Genomic DNA, 22,220 nt, shown 5'->3' with positions numbered 1-22,220 from the left:
CGTCATCATCATCATCATCATCATCATCATCATCATCAGAAAAAAAAATCTAATTTCAAAATCAAACCGAAGCGTCGAGCAGCCTGATGTGGGCGTGTGGCGCCACCTGCCGGTGAGAAGTCAGAGAGACAATATCAAGTTTGAACTTGTGATTTGCTTCAATTGCCTTTTTAAAAAAATATTATTATCAGGAAAGAAAGAAAAATATTAAAAATTCCATTTAAATAACACATTTCTTAACGAATGTAATGTCCTGTATTTTTTATCATTCTGTTTATTCTGTTGTATTCATCTTAATTTTTTAGATTTTATTGTCCATCATATTATTTTAAAATTTTATGAATTTCTTTTATTACTCTCTGTTGCTCGTTAAGGCTAAAACTAAACCCTTTCCCCTTTTGAATTTTCTTAATATTAATTTGTATGATGACATTTTTTTAATTAATAATAATTAGAAGAAGACACAAAATGGAACCAAACTTATTTTAAAAGCAGCAGTTTGGTTATTATTCTCCAGACTGGCTCCTGGAAAACGCTTGAAAATCCCCAGATGTTGTCAGGAAGACTCCTGGTTGTTTTCCTTCCTGCCACAAGATGCCCCCCCAGGACCTCCCCCTCCTGCCCCGGTCACCTGACCCACTGCCCCGGTCACCTGACCCACTGCCACTCTCACATGTTCCCAGTTTCCTCATCAGGTCATTTCAGCGGGAATCGAACCTGTGGCCCCTGCAGCAGCTCAGACCTTCGTCTTCATCGTCCTCATCTTCCTCCCTGTTGCCTGCGAGACTTCCATGTTACTTCGTTGCAACTGAACGCATCTTTTTAGCTACGTGTTAGTCAATTTACTGGTTTACAAACGTAAAGAGAGAAATCACATATTTAATTTAAAGACAAATCAAACGCAACAATGAACAAAAAAGGCTTCGATTTTTTGAAATATTTCCGCGCCTCCCTCCTACATTCTTTATTTTTCCTTCTGTGTTTTGGAGTATTTTCAGAGGCATAGTAACGGAAGGTAAAGATGATATCTCATTAATATTGTTGTCATAACTTCTTCCTGGAGTAAAGAAACCAGGCTCCACAGATCTGGGCTGTATTTACCGCCTGGTCAATCATTAAAGGAGCATTCCGCCCAGAGAAAACCTCGCTCTCACACTGGTTGCTCAAGACTTTTTTCCTGCTTCATTTCCCTCAGTCTCGTCTCCACTGACCTGCACACGTTTCCACATATAGATCAGATCCTCCTTCACACCGACTGACCTCCATCAGCCTTGTGTCATTTCCCCCCCATGTTAAACTGACCGATCCTCTGTCCTTCACAGCGGAACACTCATGTATATTTGTACAGTATGAACGACCACGACTGCGAAATCCTGCGTTGAACGTGTATTTTCTCTGCATATAAAAAGAGACAGAATCATTCAACACAAGACGAAAGGAGGGAGAAGTGTAACCCACTAGAACAGCAACAGGCCGTCGACATGCAGGAGAACAGGAGCTTTAAACATGTATCCAATGTAACAGAGTTAAAGTCTGTTTGGACGCTGCAGATATTCTTAAATGCTTTTTTCTGCTCCGCTAGTTTTTCATTTTAAAAAGAAAATCAAATCGAGGGGCGACCGGACAGACGAAGGGTCGGGGGTCGGGGGGTCGGGGGGTCGGGGAGCACATGGGGAGAGAGTTCCACTTCCTGTCTGTCGTCACAGACCAGGGGTGGATTCAGATCGTCCTCTTGTCCTCTTCTCTTCTCTACTCGTCCTTGACCTCAGTGAAAAGGGTCATGAGGTCAAAGAGGTCAAGGAGGATTCATAGGACTCATGACGAGAGAATCCGACTCCACTGAACGACGTCGTCATGACGGTGGATGTTGTTGACGTCGTGGCGAAACGACGCATTTCTGAAGATGAACTACAAAACCCTCAGCGGCTCCATCAGCATGTTTCAGTGTTTTATGATTCATATGTAACAGTAACTGACATCTGGGTCATATTCATACTCTTCTTCTTCTTCTACTTCAGATTGAGTCGTTTACGTTCGTTCATGACGCGTCACGTTAAATGTCGCTGCCGCAATGAATTGTGGGTCGTCTATCTCTCCTTTCCTTTCACATAGGAAGCTCCAGTGTTAAAGGAGACAGGGAAAGAAGCATTGGAGCTCCTTTCCTAAACATTTAGAGAATCTGAACAGCTCTCATCGTGGCTGACGATCCAATACTTCCGGGTCACTTGAAGATTTAGGAAACTTCCGCAAAGCAAATTTGACAATTGGACCTCACCCCGGTGCTTCTCTGGAGATTCCGGAGTATGTTTCCATCACTTCCTGTCACCTTCCCGTATCCAGACATCAGTGCCTCTGATAGGACGGACGTGTCGCTCGCGTCCCCCTGACACCTGCTGAGCAGCAGGCGGAGCTGAATGGAAGCAGATTCGTGTTTGAACAGGGACAAAGGACAGATGGCCGGCGGACGGGGGGACGTGCGGCCCCCGGCAGCGTTCACCCTCTCTCTCCAGCGTCCCTCTCGTCCCCCGTCAGCTTCAGCGCGGCTCCATTAAACTTTAATCAGACGCCTGCTCCGGCGTCTTAAAATCATATTACGGTTCTTCACTGTTTGTACAGTCACTGTCCTCACCAGGTGGAGGTCGCCCCCCCCCCCCCCCTCTGTTCCTGTCGGGCAGCGGGAGACAATGTTCAAAGAAACGCTTCGTATCTCCATCTGCGTCCAGACCCTCAGAACTCAGTGTGGGACGAGCGACGCGGCGTCTCTCGCTGTTCCTGTAAACACGGCGAGCACGAGGAGGGACGAGCGCGGGGGCAGGTGGGGGGGTCACGGACGTGAATGGAAGAAGGCATATTCAGTTTGTACTGTACTGGAGTCTGCGTCGCCGAGGTTGGAGGTGATGCAGACGGATGTCACAGACTTGGTGGTGACTGAAGACTCGTGTTCGTTTCCACCTGGTGAATCTTGATCCAACATCTGTGAGCGCAGGCGTTGATCAGAGCTCGCTGGTGGACGACGCTGCTTCATGAAATCAAAACTGTGAGCTGGAACATTTCCCTTCGAGCTGAGAACTCAGGATTCAGAATTCAGGATCCAGCCAATTAGCGACGAGCTCCTCCCGACCTCAGCGATATTCGCGGGTTGCGTCTTCTCTCGCTAAACCTAAATTGATCCTGCGACCAAACTCACAGAGCGACGCCAGGCGATGACTCACGTCGCGTTCAGTGCGAACAAGATCTGAGATTTGGAAACCAGAGTGTTTCTGCGCCAACAACTGACAAAGTTGCAAAGGAAAATTCATTTTGTGAACCTGAAAGCTCAGTTTTGAATATTGGCAATAAATAAATCTGCCGTGAACATTTTGTGGTGCAAAACGTGTGTTTGGAAATCTTTCAGTACCGAACACAAAGTCGTACAACAAGTAGCTTTTTACATATTTCAAAGTTTGGCACTGAAATGTAATTTTCATAGCAGCAAAAGAAAGTAAATGTACACGTCAACAACACGCGACTCGTTCAATACTTAAAAATCATATTTGCAAATGTGCAGATCTTCACCTATTCACACAACAACTGATACACTTGAAAATGTGTGTGTGTGTGTGTGTGTGTGTGTGCGTCTGTGTGTGTGTGTGTGTGTCTGTGTGTGTGTGTCTGTGTGTGTGTGTGTGTGTGTGTGTGTGTGTGTGTGTGTGTGTGTGTGTGTGTGTCTGTGTGTGTGTGTGTGTGTGTGTGTGTGTGATCGGGGGTTTGTTTAGCCGGAGCTGAGGCCCAGTCGGTGACATAGCGGTGGGGTCCGTTTGAGGAGCAGGGTCCTCGCTCCAGATTCTCATTTAAGGCTCCATCCAGTTACATTTCATGGAAAATAAACAGTCGGCTGTGATTTCTGAGCCTGGCAGAGCGAGGTGGACATTCAGCATCTTCACACAGCTGCAGAGGAGATCAGCCAAATTAAACTTGTATTATTTCAATAGAGTTTTTAAAACGTAACAACACTTGACATCATGAAAGAGGGATGACACGTACAGTAGCCGCTTTCAGACATGATGCTTCATTTGACTTTTCCCTTCTGTGTAGTAAACACTATAAAAAAAAAATTGTTGTCACATTTCTACCATGTGTGGAAAAGGAAAAAAAAAATTGAAGTGAAATAAAAAAGTTGTCACTGTCTCTGATTTACGTTCACAAACATAACAATAACTATCATACAAAAAAACATTCCTCTTGTGAGCGGAGTTCACGTCGGGGCCCTTGAGGGGACCGACTGGCAGACATCCACGGCCGGAGCTGGAACGCAGAGGGCGTCCTGAGGTCAGGAGCGCTCGGGGGGCGTGGGACGACGGGTGTTTTGGATTAAGGGGAGGGAGTGCCGGGTCACGAGGGTTTTCTGTCCCCGCGAGGTGACAGGGGGGCGGAGTCCCGCTGTGAGCGCTTGTTGTTCCCACTGTACAGAGAGGAGATGGAGGCGTTGGTGGGGGCATGTTGCTGCGGCAGATTGCGGCGAGGATACAGCGGGCCCCCCCGGAGCAGCACCACGTCCCGCACGGCGCCGCGGAACGGCTTACTGACAAAACAGTAGAGGAAGAAGTTGACGGCCGTGTTGAGCATGGCCAGCATGTTGGACAGGTCGTACGCCAAGTGCACGCGCCAGTCCCTGTGCACCGAGGACACGTACAGGTGGTAGATGACCACGGCCGTCCTGGGGGCCCACAGCACGGAGAACACGGACGTGATGGCCAGCAGCATGGCCGTGGTTTTCCCGAGTCGCCCCAGAGGCGCCGACTTCGGCCCGCATTCCTCGCAGCAACGCTGCTGCCTCTGCCGCGCCCTCAGCCTCTGGATTATCAAAGAGTTGAGCACCAAGAAGATGCCGCAGGGCAGGAAGTAGATGATGGTCACGTGTGTCCATATGAGGACGGTGTCCAGCGCTGTCGGCGGGTGGCTGTTCCTCCACATGTCCGACCACCAGAAGAACGGCACGCCCGACACCAGCGACAGCGTCAGCACCGCGGCGATGATCTTCCTGGCCCGCGCCGGGTAGCTGATCTGGCGGTGGAGCAGCGGGTGGCACAGCGCCACATAGCGGTCCACGGTGAGGGGCACGGTGGACCAGATGGAGGCGTGGTTGGCGGCGAACTCCGCGGCGCTGACGGAGTGCAGCAGGAGCGCGGGCACGTCGCGGTGGAACACCGCCGTCTCCAGCAGGAAGCCGACAAAGATGATGAAGAGCTGCGAGAGGATGTCGGAGCCCGTCACTGCCAGCAGGTAGTAGTACAGAGCCTTCTTGGTGCGGGACGCCAGGCGGGACAAGGCCACGGCTGTGAGGATGTTCACTGAAAGAGACAAACGGATCAGAAACTGAGAGAAGGATTCCAGACCTGACGCTTCCTTTCAGATAATCTCGGATGGTATCAGGGAGAAACAAGATATCTCCAAACATAAGTCTACTTTGAACTTTCTTGCTCTTCCCGGGGATTAGATGCATCTACGTTTTGCTGCGTCCGTCCAACATCTGTGTTTTTTATTTGGCCGTAACAATCGCTCCTCAAATGTGTTTTGGGCGATAGTGTTGTCATCGGATGGAACTTGGAACGCATGAAAGTGCAGATTGTGAATCGACCAAACGTCCTCCAGAGGTCAGAGACGCACTGTGACCACACTGAACCCACGTGTGAATGCAACCGCGTTGTCAAACCACATCACCAACAACTACGTGGGCGGAAATAATAATCTCATGTGACTTTTCCAACCAAACGTGGGAGCAACAGCTTGGTATAGCTCGCAGCCATTAGCCAATGAATCTCAAGACACCTGTGGACGGAGTGAAGACGAGAACCAATCGAAATAACGCAGCTTCACTAATGGCTGCCATCTTCTTCTTCTTCCTTCTTTTTTTGTTGTTTCTTGTTGAATTGGACCGAACAAGAGGAAGAGGCTTTTTTGATAAAGAACTAAATAATAGCGCTAAGCTAACGCTTTACACTGTAAAAGTCCTTTAATCTAATTCATTTCAAAATGTGACTTCATTTAATCGCATCGTGAACAATCAATTCCGAGTCAGACATCAAGATAGCAGTTACTGCTCTGCTAAGCTAGGCTAGATAGCTTTAGCAGAACTGCTATATCAGCATTACAGTCTCCTGACTGGATTTTAGTAATTACTTTTTTACTGTACGTGGAATAACGACGTCAATTTACAAGATGCCAATTGATCCAAACAGATTTGTTCCTGTAACTGCAGATTGTTTTTGTGTTTTGTCGCTATAGAGTTACTGCAAATCTTATGAGATGTTTTCACTGGATTGCTTTGCATAATCATTTCTTTTATAGGGCAAAACAAAAAAATAGAAAGTCAGACTGTGTCCTTCTTGGCCTTAAACGCCAAAACTCAAATCAGAATAAATCACGGACCATTGATTTATTTGTCTCTTTGCTGCACATTTGTCTCCTCTGTACAGTTTGCAGATGATGTTTTGTTGTTGTTGTTTGTTTTTCTCATGTGATATACACCAGCACCAGTCTTCAGATGAACTGTAGCCTACAGCTGTTGACCTTTTCCCTCTGGACAACTGTTGTGAAAGGATTCCTGCCTGATCAATACCAGTTCATCGCCTTCCAGACGAAGTCCAGTAATGAGAACGGTTCTGGTGCGAACGCCGTCCATCAAAGTGACAGTTATTTCCACTTTCTGGATTATTGAGGTGATAAATTTTGACGCGCAGAGATTCCAGAGACAGTTGGATGACGGGGGCGGATGGATACATATAGTCATAAACCCAAGCATATTGATTATTGCATCATTGGGTCAGTGTGGACGATGAAACGAGCCGCAGTATTTCATCTCAATGGCCCGTTAGAACACGAGTAATGTGCCTGTGACTCAACTTGAGCATTGATTTCCTCTGACGCACACTTTTGTTATGTCGCTGCAGAAATTCTGAGAGTTCTCAGTTTACACATCGACTGTGGGTCCGGGACATTGCAGCTGATACGACGATGTAGCATGCGAGCTGATCGTCCGGCCTCAAAGGGTCAGAATGGAGATATTAACACACGCAGCGGCGACTACGTGACGTCAGCGTGGCGTACTGTACCTGGGACTCCCACGCAGAGCAGGACGCTGTAGTAGACGACGGGGACGAAGCCCAGCACACATTTGGACTTCTGCAGGTCCTCGGGCTTCAGGCCCAGCTCCTGGTGGCCGGACGCCGTCACATTGGGCCAGTCGATCATGACTTTGACGCTTCGCCTGGAGAACGAGGGAGAGACGGAGGAATGTTTCCAGGATGAGTCCGTGATATTCTACACTTTTTGTTGTTGTCAACAAATCGCACGAAAAGAGACAAAACCCAAAGCCTGATGATACGGATGACATGTTCCTTCATCACCACCAACACACACACACACACACACACACACACACACACACTGTAACACACTGTAACACACTGTCCTGCAATACCAGAGCACCAAACGTGGATTGATGCGCCCCGGAAAATTGTCCCGATAACATTTGCAATATTTCCTTTATGTTTGAGTAAAGTTTTGTTTAAATGAAACTTTATATTTGGGACCTGTTTTGTAGATTTATACATTTAGCGGGAACAAAAATTTCAACCACTTTCAAAAAAAGAGAAACTCACGTTAATTATGCTATTCATGATTATTTACATAATTCAATTAATCTGCCAATAAATCTCTTTATTAGTAGTTTGATATATAAATAAAACACAATTTCCTTTGAATCACCAATTTGTTGGAACAAACGCCAAAACTTCAGTTAACTGCAAATTTGATGCTGAAACCAGAGAATGTTTGAAATATCTTTTTTTTAATTACTTAATTGCTACAGGATTAATTGATTATTAAAATAGTTGATTATTTTTGTCTCTCGATGGAATAATTCATGGAATTTTGACAGATTTAGTTTGCGGCTCCACGAGTCGAGAGCACAATCGTGTTCACTAGCAGGTAAACGTAGTACATGAGGTCACTCAGGTCTTTGAATTAGCTTTACTTTGCATAGATAAAATTAATAATCTATATAATTTTGACCAAACCAGTTGGTTTAGGTTGCGGAGGTCAGGGGGAAATGACCATCAACACATCAGGCTGATATGACGATGCTTCAAAAACAGGTGGATACAAAAATGTCAGTTTGGACTCAGTCGATTAAACGTCAGGTCGACAACAACAGATGGGCCGACGCCGACGACCCCGTGACCCCTCCCCCCTCCTCCATCCCGACCCCGGCGACATTATCCTCCCGTCTGCCTGTCCGACCTCTTCACCTGCGGTGCCGTCTCATCCTGTTTTCCTCCCGTCTGTCTCTCCTCGACCTACTCTCCTAATTTGCGTCAGTCATCCGTGAAGCCGTGTTTGGACTGTGTCTTATCTCTCTCTCACTCGCAAACCATTTGTCGATGCTCAACCAACGTCAACACCGTCATGGGGCCACGATCGCCGCATCGGTGAAACCGACCCCTCGGGACGAATCGCCATATTTAATTACTGCCGTCGTGAAAAGCTGTTTATTTGCCAAAAACGTGCACGTGCATCATGTATTTCTTTATGTTCCGTGGCCTGCAGCTGGAATGTGATCATAAAAAAAAGATTGCATCAAATATCTTGCGGCTCAAATTCGCCCCAGCGCATTAACCCCGTAGAAAAGCGAGGTCCTGAAATGGAATCATCGAGATCAATGATGTAATTCAGTACGCGGGAGCGAAAAAAAGAGGAGCGCTGATGCATTGTGGGAAGAGACGAGCGAGAGATTTGATTCATAACTTCTATAATGGGCTCGGTGATTGACGTCACTGGAGGCCTCCGTGTCCTCTGAGGCGTCCACGCTCTCAGATCATTACCAGGATTTATCAAACATTTTATTCTATTAAAGTATAATGTTTATTTACAATAATTTACAGACTAGTCAATTTACTAGATGCCCTGGAGCTTCCACTCAGTCCTAAACTGTAGATCTGGTTCTGTTCGTGGTTAAAGTCAACGTGGACAAGAAAATCTTTTAATTCTAAGGAAAAAAAACCTTGACAACTGTTACCTCCATCAATCAAAAGCTCCGGACCAGCCACTCAATCATCTGCTGTTTGCAATGTAAATAATAAAGAGTCAAAATATTATTTTGCACGGAGGACGTTACTGTACGTCGGCTTTAGTTTCCCGTCACTCTTTCACATCAGTGTGATCTCAGTATTGAATTCTTCTTCATGTGATGTTCATCCGTCCCGTTTGTCACCAGGACTTTAAACGTCGTTGTCCTCCGATGATTCCGCCGCTCCAGCGCAGATTGGCTGCGTTGACTATCAATAAAAAAACATTCTCATATTTCACTGGTTGTTATGTAACCGAGTATAGGACGTCCCATTCAGTATTAATAGGGGCTCGACTCCCAGAGGAGATAAACTGTACATTCATTGTCCACAGTGGGTCCTCAGGGAGGAACGCACCTCTTCTCCCTCTGTCACACATTTGAAACAAAGATGGAAAAGAAACGAGTTAAAACCAATTTGTTTTCTTCTGAGCGTCTCTGTTGACAGTTAACTACATAATGTGAGGAATATATATTCAAATATAAATGAGTAAAGAAGAATGAGTAAATGATTGTGAAATTAAATTTATTGTGAATAGAGGGAACAGATCGGAAGCGGTCGTATGAATTAGGGGCTTTGGAAATGTATCGTTCTATCTATCTATATTTCTATCTTTCGTTCTATCTATCTATATTTCTATCTTTCGTTCTATCTATCTATCTATCTATCTATCTATCTATATTTCTATCTTTCGTTCTATCTATCTATCTATCGATCTTTTTATCTATCAATCTATCTTTCTATCTTTCGTTCCATCTATCTATCTATCTTTTTATCTATCTATCTTTTTATCTATCAATCTATCTTTTCTATCTATTTATCTATCCATCCATCCATCTATCTATCTATCTCACTATCTATCATGAGTAATGAAGATTTTAATGAAATCAAAAACACTATTTGTCGTCAGCATTAAACTGAAAAAAAGCCATTAAATGTATTTCCATTTTGCATGATCTCTCTTAATAGTAGTTTAAATTGTCGTGTGTTGGAGGCGTTCCTGTTAAAACAGTCACGTAAGACTGGAAATCTGAAAAAAGATTAGAGCGCAAACTGTTTTATGAATTATTAAAACAGCTCCTGTTTGATTTGATTCGGTGGAACCTGTTGCATCATCATCACTGCTGCTGGATAAAACCTGACCGATTCAACAGCTGATCCGTGTCCTCTCGGGGCCTCGCCTCAGGACCGGGCGACCGCCGGAGGGACGAGAAGGTTGTGAGGTTGACGACGACCAATCACGTCGTCCGTGTCTGACGCCCCAGTTGCTCCTCTTGGACGCCGCAGGCGGAAGCGAACCAGGGGCCTGGAGAGGCCTCCATCACACCGACGAGCCGCCTCCACGCCGTGTCCCTCGGGGGCTGCAGCCTCGGGACGTGGATCTTCAGAGGTGTTTCATTAAATCCACTCTCAGACGGGTAAAGACTTTCTGCGACGGGGGGATGAAAACCTATTGACGTCCCAGCAGAATGTGTCGATCGCACCCCCCCCCCCCCCTCCCCAACACAGATCAGAGGCCGCGGAGCGTTTCTGATTAAGACTGGTTGTGGAGCGTCTTCCCAGGCTGCGGCTCTGCAGGGGGTCTCAGTGCCCAGGAAGCTGAGCTTGAACTCTGCTCCACTGAGTCCTCTCAATAATTCAGCACCTGAAACAACAGCGCTGCGAGATAAAGGGAGCTGCCTGCACTTACTCTTGGGCAAACAGGATGCATTTTTCGCTGTTTATGGGTGAAAAAGTGAAAGCCACTTCTCAGAAAGAAATCACTGTCCGTTGTCCTCAGACGACGAGGAAAATGACCCTGACCCGTGGTCAGTGCTGTCAAGGAGACGGACTCCAGAAGTGCACGTCTGGCACCGGACGCGTCAGGCCGCCGCTATAGAGACAGATGTCTCTTTCCCAGAAGATTCAGGAGGTGAAATAACAAGAAAGCACATTTGTATTTAGTGTAGAAGCTCCGAGTTTGGACCAGCGTCAGCTTGTGAGACGATCCAGACTCGCTCTCCCCGCTGCCTTAAATAACTTTTGCTAAATAAGACTCTACCTTGCATCAACATCGGAAGTCACCGGTGCGCGACCGAGCTGATTGCAGAAGGAACAAGAGACATTTCAACAAAGCAACTGGGACACGTCTGTCCTCGGACTCCGCTGGTCCTCGTGTCCACGTCTGCCGTCGTACCTTCACATCCAGTTGTCACAGCGACCGGTCCTGGTCTCGGTCGTCCCCCCGGAGGAGCCTACAGGGACCCCGACATCGCCGCTGCACTGAGGAGACGTGGAGCCGGAGGAGGAGGAGGAGGAGAAGTGGAGTCCAGGCAGCTGGCACATCACTGCACCGAGTGAGCAGAGCGAGAGGGGAGTGAAGATGTGGGGGGGGGGAGGGAGGGACTGATCCAGGGATGAAGAGATGTCAAATGAAATATAGCGCAGAGAGGAATACAGGGAAGAGCCCAGAGGAAAACCACGGGGGAATGAAATGCGGCCGTGTTCTTTGGCTCCAGTTCCGTATCGCAGAGGCATCTGACGGGGATTCAGGTCTGAAGTGTGTGAGCGCGCTGGGAAAACACACACAGGAGCTGCGAGTGTGTGTGAACTGCAGCCGGGGCCAGACTCCGTCCGAGCAGGAGCTGTTGTCGGAAGAGACTCTGTCCTTTTTTACGAGGATTTTACTCAAATTGAGACTCGATTGCAGCCGAAACCCTCGAGCAGGATTTGGTTCCGTGTTCAAAAGAGGCTGTTGGCGTCAACTTAAATGCTAACATATTCAGAAATAATATTTACCACGTTCGCCATCTTAGTGGAGTGTGTTAGCGTGCTCGAATTGGCAAATCGGCCGCGACGAGAACCTGTGCTGTGAAAAGCAACGCCATCGTTTTAACCTTTCGCCCCGAGCAGCGCCCCCTCGAGGCCCAGGCCGAACCTCAAGGGGGCGCTGCTCAGGGCAGAGGTCCCGGTCCCCATGGAGACGTCGTCTCGTAACGTCACCGGGGGAAGAGTCTCAAGACGCTAGGGAACGTCCTCAGGACGATCGATCGTGGGTTTCTGATCCAAACTTATTGGCAATAATTCAGTCTGGTGGAAAGTTGTCGACGCGCCGACCGACTCGTTCCCAGAGATATTCATACAGTAAATCGTCAGCATGCTGACAAAAATATGAATACTCGATTTTATTAGTGTGTTGTTGATTGACACAGGACATGGAACCACTTACGGCCAGAAAAAATATTCTGCTCATGATAATAAAAAAGCTCTGGCAACATCTGAGAAAATAGTAAACAACGTGTTGGAAAAAAAACAAAAAAAAAAACGTTCTCGTTAGGTTTTTTAAATTTTTTTGCAGCAGCTGAATTTGGTGGCACACGCTTTTTAACAATCTCAGTCCAAATAATACATCATATTTATAGTATTCTGAGTGCGCCTGAATATTATGATTTATTATTATGATTTATGATAATACATTATGTTTTATGTGGAACATTTGATGAACAAAAACACAATCAAGATCAATTTAAATGACCCCGTTTTCACATAAATACATAAATCATAATATTTAGCATAGAATTGGGACACTGTGCGGGCGAGCACACACACACTACACACACACACACACACACACACACACACACACACACACACACACACACACACACACTACACACACACACACACACACACACACACACACACAAATTGCCTTTACAAAATCTAACCTTACACTGTGGCAACCGACCTTTTGTCCCAGTGGGGGGTGCGTCCCAATAATGTGACTGAACAACTTGATTAGTACAAGTCCGCACACACACACATGCTGACACCAGGAAGTGACCCCCGGCAGCGGGAGCGTCGTAATCAGGTGTTTGTATTCATGGCAGCATTTGACACTAAACACCGTCGCTGAGCTCCGAGGATCTCGGAGCCGAACCGTCGTTTTGTCCTTGATCGTTCGTCTCACGCCTGCAAATTACTGCGATCAGCTCCAAAGAAAACAGAGAAGAAGATTCATCCGTCAGATCCGTCTGTTTGCCAAACCCGAGGCCTACGTGAGCTCGCGTCCGTCATCCCGCAGCTGCATATCGTTTGATTTGAATGTGTTCATCTACGCTCGGCAGCAGGCGAGGCAGATCATGAACCTGGGCAGCAGCTGCGGACATGACTCACTATTGATCAGGCCTGGTAGATCGCAGGGGGAAGCAGGACGTGAGGGGTTCATGTTTTCTGCTTGATGGTTGATGTACAGTATCTCCACAATCAACAGAAATCAGATCAAGTCACTTTAGAAAAGCCGGAGCACAAACACATTGTACCGCCTGGTTTTATTCAAGCTTTTTTAACAACAACTTTCAAAATCTCAACCGACTATTTGCTAAATTGACCCAACAAACAAATATCGTCCAATCATAGTTTAGCAACCGTAACTACGGTGGCAGGTCCCCTTATGTTATGGATTTGTAAACATGTTGAGGTTGTGTGTGGTGTTAGAGAGATACTCATTTATTAAGAGTGTGGAGTTTCTATCTATCTATCTACCTCCCTTACTACATACCTAACTACCTACCTACTTATCTAGCAACCTACCCAACTACCTACCTACCTAACTACCTATCTACCTAACTTGCTACCTACCTACCTACCTACCTTACTACATACCTACCTACCCAACTAACTACCTACCTATCAACCTATCTACCTACATTACTACCTACCTACCTACCTATCTACCTACCTTACTACATACCTACCTACCTAACTAACTAACTAACCAACCAACTAACCAGCCACCTACCTACCTACCTTACTACATACCTACCTACCTACCTACCTACCTACCTACCTAACTAACTAACTAACTAACCAACCACATACCTACCTACCTACCTATCTACCTACCTTACTACATACCTACCTACCTACCTAACTACCTACCTAACTAACTAACCAACTAACCGACCACCTACCTACATACCTACCTACCTACCTATATACATATCTACCTATCTACCTACCCACCTACATACCTACCTACCTAACTAACTAATCAACTAACTGACCACCTACCTACCTACCTACCTATCTACCTACCTTACTACATACCTACCTACCTACCTAACTAACTAACTAACCAACTAACCAACCACCTATCTACCTACCTACCTACCTACCTACCTAACTACCTAACTAACTAACCAACTAACCGACCACCTACCTACCTACCTACCTATATACATATCTACCTATCTACCTACCCACCTACATACCTACCTACCTAACTAACTAAACAACTAACCGACCACCTACCTACCTACCTACCTACCTACCTTACTACATATCTACCTACCCACCTACATATCTATCTATGAATCTATTAAATGTAAAAGGTCAGGTGATGATCGAGGACAGTGGCAGTTAAACAGCATGGCCCCGGTGTTAAAGAAATGTCTGGTGATATTCTATATTTCATCACTGTCCTTAAAAGCCCCTTTAACATTATTATCTTGAATAATAAACGAACAATAGTTGTGGTTAATATTTATAGATTTATGTCAGTAAAAACAAAGACAGCCACGTCGGAGCAGGAAGCACTGAGACACGGACATGTTGTTGGTTTTGGACTTTCTGTGGGATTTGTTGATAACAGTTTGTTCTTCACTAGAAAAAAAATTAAACATAGATTAATAGAATAGAAAAATATATTAAAAATATATTAAACAGAGATAGAAGATAAGTCAAAATACAACATACAACACTTACAAGACATTCACTGCACAATTGTAATATTATTATTGCATATTCAAGTAGATTTCAAGTGCAGTTATGGCTTTTGGATAATAAACTGTTTCTTAATCTGTTTGTTGAAACGTCTGCCCGAGGTAATGTCGTCTTTGTTGTACGCTCAGAATATTCACTGTCAACAAAATATACAGAATGGCAAGAAATATAACTTTTTAATTTAATGTAAAATAATTAATGTATATTGATCACAGCACCTAACTGGGCCGTTAGATCCGTTCCTGCCTGCTCCCATGGCAACCGCAGCTTAAACCAATAACTGTGTCCCAGACCGTAACTGATGTTACATTACATCTCAACGATATCGCTCCAAAAAAAACATCTGGCACAGACGCGCCATTATTCACCAGATTAATAACTTTATTAGGACTTTGATTTTGGGAGCGAAAACAAAACAGTGCACAATCTCCTGCGGCTGCGTGCTTCATCACAGATCATCAGTCACGCTCGGTGGAATCGATGGAGCAATCAGTGCACGGAGGAAGGGAAATAAAACACGACGACTGTAAAGGATAATTAGCTTTAGAGATTTTTATCGTCTCTCTTGAGGCTGTTTTACATCCATGAAATGAAAAAAATCTTTATTCCCTTTTTTCAATCTCATGGAGGCACAATAACTCGGTGTGCAGGACAGAGATCCGTCCACGTCGTCCTGCTTTGAGAACTTTACCACGTCTGTGGGTTTTCACATTTAAAAACCAGCAGCACTGAGTTTTAACCACGTTCATGATTAACAGGGAAGGAAGAAGCCATCACGTTGCATTATGGGAAGTGTAGGATTCTGAGGTTTTGCAGGTTGACCGATACAAGACACTGAAGTCTGGATGCTTCAGCCGCTGCAGCTAGTCCGCCCTCTGGTGGAGCTGAACTGTAAATACAGTTAGTTGTGTCATAATAATAATAATACATTTCATTTATAGTGTCTTCTAACTGAGGAGACGGTGTGCTGGTGACACTGTTGCTAGGACACCAGAGAGAGACACACACACACACACACACACACACACACAGACACACACACATCAAGATTAGAATAGTCATGTATAGTAGCTTGAGATAGAAGAAAAATAAAAATAAATAATAAAGTCACACGGATGAATGCATAGTATAGTTTTCCATTCTCTCTTTTATTTTACAGAGATCTTGGAATGTTTTTCAATTTTTTTATTTAATTTAATTGATTTTATTCTAATTAAAATATATATATATATATATTTATTTATTTTTTAAATCTTATTTTTTCCCCGTTTCTTTTGGTCGCCATGAGTGGGGCAGGAGGGAGAGGATGGAGGGGGGAGAAATGTTTGCGTATCTCTGTATGTATATATCTGTAAATATATGTGCATATGTATGATCTTTTTATTTATGGTTATGAATGTATGTGTATATGTGTATGTGTGTATATATATGTGTAAATTTGTGTTGGAACTCCCCATAATGAAAGCTACAAAAATGTCGGGGGGTCAAATATAAAAAGAAAAGAAAAAATTGACCAAAGAGAAAAAAAGATTAGTTAGTTAATAAGTAAGTTTCTTTAATTTCTGTAATTTTACAATTCTGTGATGACCAACTATAAAATGACTCCAGTTCATCGTACTGTTGCAGTAGAGGAGACAGAAAACACCAGAGGGAAAAAAAATCATAAACCTTCTCAACACCAAAACAAACTCTCGAATGTGAATGAATCTTTTTTTTGTCGATCCTCAAACAACAAATCATTTAGAAAGTGCATGAACTGTTTTTTTCTTTTCAGAAAGACAAAGATGAAGCAGACTTGAACACGACCTGCTCCTCCTCACAGAGTCACACCGGGACAGAGGAACTCATCCTGCGGGATCATCCTCATCATCCTCATCATCATCATCATCATCGTCACGTGACCCGAGAGCTCACGGACCAAACGGCACCGACGTGACGTCACCGCACAGATCCACAAACACACAGGTTTCACTTCTGAGGCTTGAAACTCCCGATGTTTCCACTTGAACTTCTGGTTCGTGATCTTTTATGTATTTTCTTCGAACGAGCGATCGGGATTTCAGAAAAGAGAAATATTGATTGTGTCAGCGACCCCCCCCCCCCCCCCCGCCCCCATGAAGCGTGCTGAGGCCTGAGGCCGTCAATAAATTAAACTGACCCTGTCACGCACAGACACTGACACACATCGCTGATCTCGTGAGAGTCTGAGCTCTGCCCCGACTCTTTCCTCTCGCGGGTCACTGTCAAGCTACAGTCCAGACATCCCTGACCTCTACAGCGGCGAGGAGGTCACGTCTCAGTCCAGATGTTCCTCGGCCCACCGCTGGATCCTCCTCGCCGGGTCGATGCAGCGCAGCGAGCGCCTGATACCCAGGGACAGGAAAGTCAGAGTCAAAGTGGTAGTCGTGGAAACATCCACCCACCGATCGATGAAGTTCTGTGTGTGTGTGTGTGTGTGTGTGTGTGTGTGTGTGTGACCCCCTGTCCCACATTCAGACGACACAGACCACGGACCCCCCTGCCGCCCCCACCCTCCCTCCTCCTGGTCGTCCACAGCCGAGCAGACAGAAGCAGAGTCCCAGACGCAGTGACTGAGGACGGGAGAGGAGACGACCACGACGACCCGAGAGAAGATGGAGAAACAAGGCGTCCGACTCCGGCTGCTTCTGCTCCTCGGCCTGCGGCTCGGAGCAGCTGCTGCAGGTACGTCAGCGAGCGTCCGAACCATCGCAGTCAAACTGTGTGAAGGACCAGGACGGATTTGTTAGAACCACTTTCTACTTAGTAAGGGAAGTGTCTGGGAGGGAGGGGGAGATCCTGGATTCATACTTTTTAAAGAATGTCGTTCGTCCCAGTGAACAGCAGCTGCGAGAAGTAAAATCAAACACAATCACAGATTTGACAATGGTTTTAAAAATTGAAAAAACTAAAAAGTTGCAGTGACATTAGCGGCGGACGACCGTCCGTTTGTGTCTGGGTTTTTAACATCAACATTTTAAAGACAAAGTAACTGAAATATTTACTATATTTGCCATTATGTTTTTGGAAACAGGGGTTTTATTATAGTTGCATTACAATATTAAGGTTTGAATCAGGGTCAAGTTTTACAGTGTCATTATCGAGTCCTCATGAGTGAAATAGTTCATATAGATAATGTTTGTTCGGATGGAACTATAACTGTAGTTTCTCCATGTCTGACATGCAGAAGTTGCTCAGCTGTTTGCTGTGATTTAAAATAATGAAACGTGAAGATTTTTTTTTAAACTTCATTCTCATAATCTCACATTTCTCTTCCGAACAGTGGATCAACTTTTGCCTCTTTCCTTCTCAACCCTTCACCCTTTAAGTCATTTGTGCGAATCAGTTCTTTAATATTTTGGATTTCTTTAAGATCATTGGTAAAAAAACAGTAAAAATATCAGAATAAACAATCAGCTGCTGGTTTATTAAGTTTAATAAGTAAAGTTAATACGGTCTAATACCAAACATCTCGATCTAATTCTTTTTGGAGGATGTTGTTGGTGGACACTCGTCCAGTTTCCACAGTTTCCACCTTTACTGTCTCATGGACACGTGAACAGACTCGTTCTGTTGAGCAGCTCCAACCGCCTGAACTCAGACGAAGCTTTAATTAAACCACGATTGACCCACAATCCCTGATTATCCAGACGCACGCACCGCGCGTGTGAGCTGATCAATGTCATTGATCCGAATGACACTGACCCACAATCTGCCCCAATAAATAACTGTGACACGTTCAAGAACACACCAGAGGATGAAGTTAGCATCAGAGCCGCAGCTCCCGTTGGGACAGTTAAGGGGAAAGTTAAGGGGAAAGTGACGTCACAACGCAGAGCGACCTGTCCTCCGTATTGGACCAGGTCCAGATAGAAAACCACGTCACCTGCACGGGTCGAATCTGGACTGGACTGTCACAGATTCTGTAAAAACTGAGTTTCAGATTTGTGAAACCTTTATTCTATTTGTGAAAATGCCCCCAAAATTGTGATTTTATTGGTTTTTTTTGGTCCAATGTGATCTCAAGGTGAAAAATCATCCTTTTTAGCTTTTTCACGAATAGAATAAAGGTTTCACAAATCTGAAACTATGTTTAACTGAATCTTTAGCTTTTCTGTGACAATCCAGTCCAGATGCGACAAGTCAAGTGATGGTGGATTTCTTTCTGGACCCGGTCTAATGTGGTCTTGGTCTTTTCAGCATTTTCACAAATGCAATAAAGGTTTCACAAATGTGAAACTATGTTTAACTGAATGTGGCCTCTGTGTGACCATCGAGTCCAGACTCCACAAGTCCAGTTACAGTGGATTTCTTTCTGGACCTGGTCCAATACGGAGAACAGGTTCACTTCCCCTTAACTTTCCCCTTAACTCTTGGATCGGACGCCAGTTTTCAAGTTGTTTTCTTTGATTTGAAAAGCCGCTGCAGATTTGAAAGTGTCTCTCGATTCCAACTGTGACACGTGCAGGTCTACCCGACATCCCACCCCCTGACTCTCGTCTTCCCCGCTCCACGTCCTCTGTCTTCCACCAGGCCTGCTGAAAGCTGACGGAGCCCAGGACGGAGGCGGCGGCGACACCATCAGCCACTCCCTGACCCTGGTGCAGCGGCTGGAGGCCCTGCTGCTGCAGGGCAACGGCAGCGACGTGACGCTGCGCGTGGAGACGCCGAGCGCCGACGAGGTGAAGATGATCCAGGCCCACGCCCTGGTGCTCTCGCTGCAGAGCCCCGCGTTCGAGGAGATGCTGCTGGGCCGCAACGGCAGCACGCTGGTGCTGAGGGAGAGCGCCGACTGCGCCGCCGTGTTCGACAAGTTCATCAGGTGAGAGGGAGGAAGAGGAGGAGGAGGAGCCAAGTTGGTCTCAACACGAGGAAGAGGAGACAAACAGAAACACTATACCATATAAATGAATGCACGTATAGAAGATGCATACAAAGGGACATATTACTATATCAGATTAGATTACAGTCATCTTTAAAGTGGGCAAAAAAGAAATGGCCGTAGCTTTTAAGACATATTTCGTGTGAGCATGTCAGGCCGCGTTGTCATTTTACAAGAACAAGTTCAATATGTTCCAGGTATCTGTACTGCGGCGAGCTCTCGCTGCGTCTGGACCAGGCCACGCCGCTGCACAAGCTGGCCTCCAAGTACCAGGTGCTGAGTCTCCAGCAGGGCGTCACCCAGTACATGACCCGGAACCTGGCCCGGGACGCCCCGTCGGGCCACGCGGCGGGCTGGTACGAGTACGCCCTGCAGGCCGGGGACGTGACGCTGCGGGACAGCTGCCTCCAGTATCTGGCCTGGAACCTGTCGTCGGTGCTGCAGAGCGGAGAGTGGGCGACCGTCAGCAGCCAGCTGCTCATGTCGCTGCTGCAGCGCTCGGACCTCGTCCTGCAGAGCGAGATGGAGCTCTTCGCCGCGCTGGAGGCCTGGATCCTCCGGAACGAGCCGGACGGCTTGACGGCGGAGAACGCCTTGAGAGCCGTGCGCTACGCCATGATGCCTCCCAGGGAGCTGTTCCGCCTGCAGACGCAGTCCTCGGTCCTGGCTCGCTATCAGGAGTCGGTGCGCGACCTGCTCTACATGTCCTACCAGTTCCACTCGGCCTCGCCGCTGCACATGGCCAAATACTTTGACGTGAACTGCAGCCTCTTCGTGCCCAGGAACTACCTGTCCCCGGCGTGGGGGTCGCCCTGGATCATCAACAACCCCACGCGGGACGACCGCAGCACCAGCTTCCAGACGCAGCTGGGGCCCAGCGGCCACGACACCAGCAAGCGGGTGACGTGGAACGCCTTGTTCTCGCCGCGCTGGCTGCCCCTGACCCTGAGGCCCATGTACACGGAGACGGGCGCCATGCAGCCCACGCGCGTGGAGGGAGGGCGCCCGCGCATCATCATCACCCCGGCCACGTCCAGCGCTGACTTCGCCGGGGTGAACTTCCAGAAGACGGTGCTCGTGATGGCTCGGCAGCAGGGGAGGCTGGTGGTGAGGAACGTCTACAACTTCCACCAGAGCACGGAGGAGAACGGCGACTTCTTAGCCGAGGCCGACCTGTACCGCCGGACGTCGGAGTACCTCGTCGACAGCTCCCTCTTCCTCCACATTGTGGTGAAGCCGCTCTACCAAACCCTCATAACCGCCAAGAACTGACCCTCCTCCGCCCTCCTCTTCCTCAGCGTGTGACCTCCTCGCCATCCTTCCCTATTGAGGCGACATCTCAGTCCCATCACGTCATGGGGACGCGGACCCGAGTCCCCCCCACGTGTGATGCTGGGGTCGTAGGCCTCGTGATTCGACGGCTGCCTTCGCTCGGCAGCTAACGCGAGCGTGAATTCACGAGTATCTGAGAGGAGTCTGTGAGTGTCTCTGGAAGGATAAGGCTGGTGTGTTGCGGATTCATCCGCCGCTGAAAATGGTGCCGGACAAATTACACAATTCCCTTCCGATTGAGTAACGATTTCCAAAAGCTGCAGTTGAAGGTGAAACGAGATTTCTACGAGTTTTAGAAACAGATCATTTACGTTTGGTTTTTTTTTCATGGGATTTGTTTACAAAAAGAAAAATGAAGATCGTCACCAGCCTTATCCTTTTACACTTGAGGTTCTGTTCCTGTCACTTTTCTATGTATTTATTTGTATTTGTAGTTTATATATATATATACATATTGGTGCTATTATTATTATTATACCCCATTTACACTGGAGGGGTCACAGTTGTGGATCAGAGCCCAGTAAACACTGACTTACTGATTAGCAGGTCAAACTACATTTAACGTCTCACTGTCGTCACATTGTTTCTGCAGCGTTTCATTCACTGTACGTCAACACATTGTTCGGACACTGCAATATGAAATATAATCCTTAAAGCCCCAGTGTGTAATTTTTGTAATTTTCTGGCGGCATCTGGTGGTAAAGTTGCAAACCGCAACCAACCGAGCGGCCGACAGGGGACACTTTATGGCGGCGCACCGTCGATTCCATTTCCTGTTTCCGTCAGCGTCTGAAAATTCAACGTGAACGCGACGTGTTCTGGAGCGTTTAGTTCAACAACCGTATTCAACACGACGTAGAAACATGGAGACTCACACGGAGGTCGGTCCACCTCATGTGACTATATTTAACTCTTATATGAACACAGAGTTATGGACAATATGTTCAACTTCTGTGAATACGTTCTTCTGAATATTACACACTGTAGCTTTAAAATGATGAAACAACAGCGACGTGCTCATTGCGCAGATTTAATTTGAACCTGAAAATCACAACAATCGTTGTTTACTGGACACATTTTTATCTTAGTCATAATTTTATTCATTAAACCACAGTAGACGC

At 46.4% G+C, this 22,220-nt stretch overlaps 2 protein-coding genes across 3 annotated transcripts; one reads left to right on the top strand and one right to left on the bottom strand.

Moving 5' to 3' along the window:
• Positions 1-2,021: 2,021 nt before the first annotated feature.
• Positions 2,022-11,436, bottom strand: gpr142 (G protein-coupled receptor 142). Of its 2 annotated transcripts, none has more exons than XM_035612176.2 (3): positions 11,281-11,436; positions 7,092-7,246; positions 2,022-5,330 (listed from the first exon to the last, which is right to left on the bottom strand). In XM_035612176.2, the coding sequence occupies exons 2-3, from the start codon at positions 7,228-7,230 to the stop codon at positions 4,372-4,374; spliced, it is 1,098 nt and encodes a 365-aa protein (XP_035468069.2). In that variant the 5' UTR covers positions 7,231-7,246; positions 11,281-11,436; the 3' UTR covers positions 2,022-4,371. The 2 variants fall into 2 exon arrangements, with proteins under 2 accessions (XP_035468069.2, XP_035468070.2); XM_035612177.2 differs by lacking the exon at positions 11,281-11,436 and adding an exon at positions 10,248-10,528.
• A 5,562-nt stretch (positions 11,437-16,998) lies between these two features.
• Positions 16,999-21,856, top strand: btbd17a (BTB (POZ) domain containing 17a). The gene is made up of 3 exons (XM_035612150.2): positions 16,999-17,570; positions 19,419-19,707; positions 19,965-21,856. Exons 1-3 carry the CDS (start codon positions 17,501-17,503, stop codon positions 21,037-21,039), a joined length of 1,434 nt encoding a protein of 477 aa, XP_035468043.1. The 5' UTR covers positions 16,999-17,500; the 3' UTR covers positions 21,040-21,856.
• Positions 21,857-22,220: the final 364 nt, after the last annotated feature.

This window comes from Scophthalmus maximus, chromosome 16 (genome assembly GCF_022379125.1).
Source record: "Scophthalmus maximus strain ysfricsl-2021 chromosome 16, ASM2237912v1, whole genome shotgun sequence".
Classification (NCBI taxonomy): domain Eukaryota; kingdom Metazoa; phylum Chordata; class Actinopteri; order Pleuronectiformes; family Scophthalmidae; genus Scophthalmus; species Scophthalmus maximus.
The sequence above is the reverse complement of the archived record's forward strand: the minus strand, read 5'-3'. Positions and strand labels throughout refer to the sequence as shown.

Bases quoted from the DNA above. Each gene is read 5' to 3' on its own strand.
- gpr142 (XM_035612176.2), bottom strand. From the start codon at position 7,230: ATGATCGACTGGCCCAATGTGACGGCGTCCGGCCACCAGGAGCTGGGC. The intron at 5,331-7,091 runs GTACAGTACGCC...TGTCTCTTTCAG, and splicing joins GCTCTGCGTGGGAGTCCCAG to TGAACATCCTCACAGCCGTG.
- btbd17a (XM_035612150.2), top strand. From the start codon at position 17,501: ATGGAGAAACAAGGCGTCCGACTCCGGCTGCTTCTGCTCCTCGGCCTG. The intron at 17,571-19,418 runs GTACGTCAGCGA...GTCTTCCACCAG, and splicing joins GCTCGGAGCAGCTGCTGCAG to GCCTGCTGAAAGCTGACGGA. The intron at 19,708-19,964 runs GTGAGAGGGAGG...AATATGTTCCAG, and splicing joins GTGTTCGACAAGTTCATCAG to GTATCTGTACTGCGGCGAGC.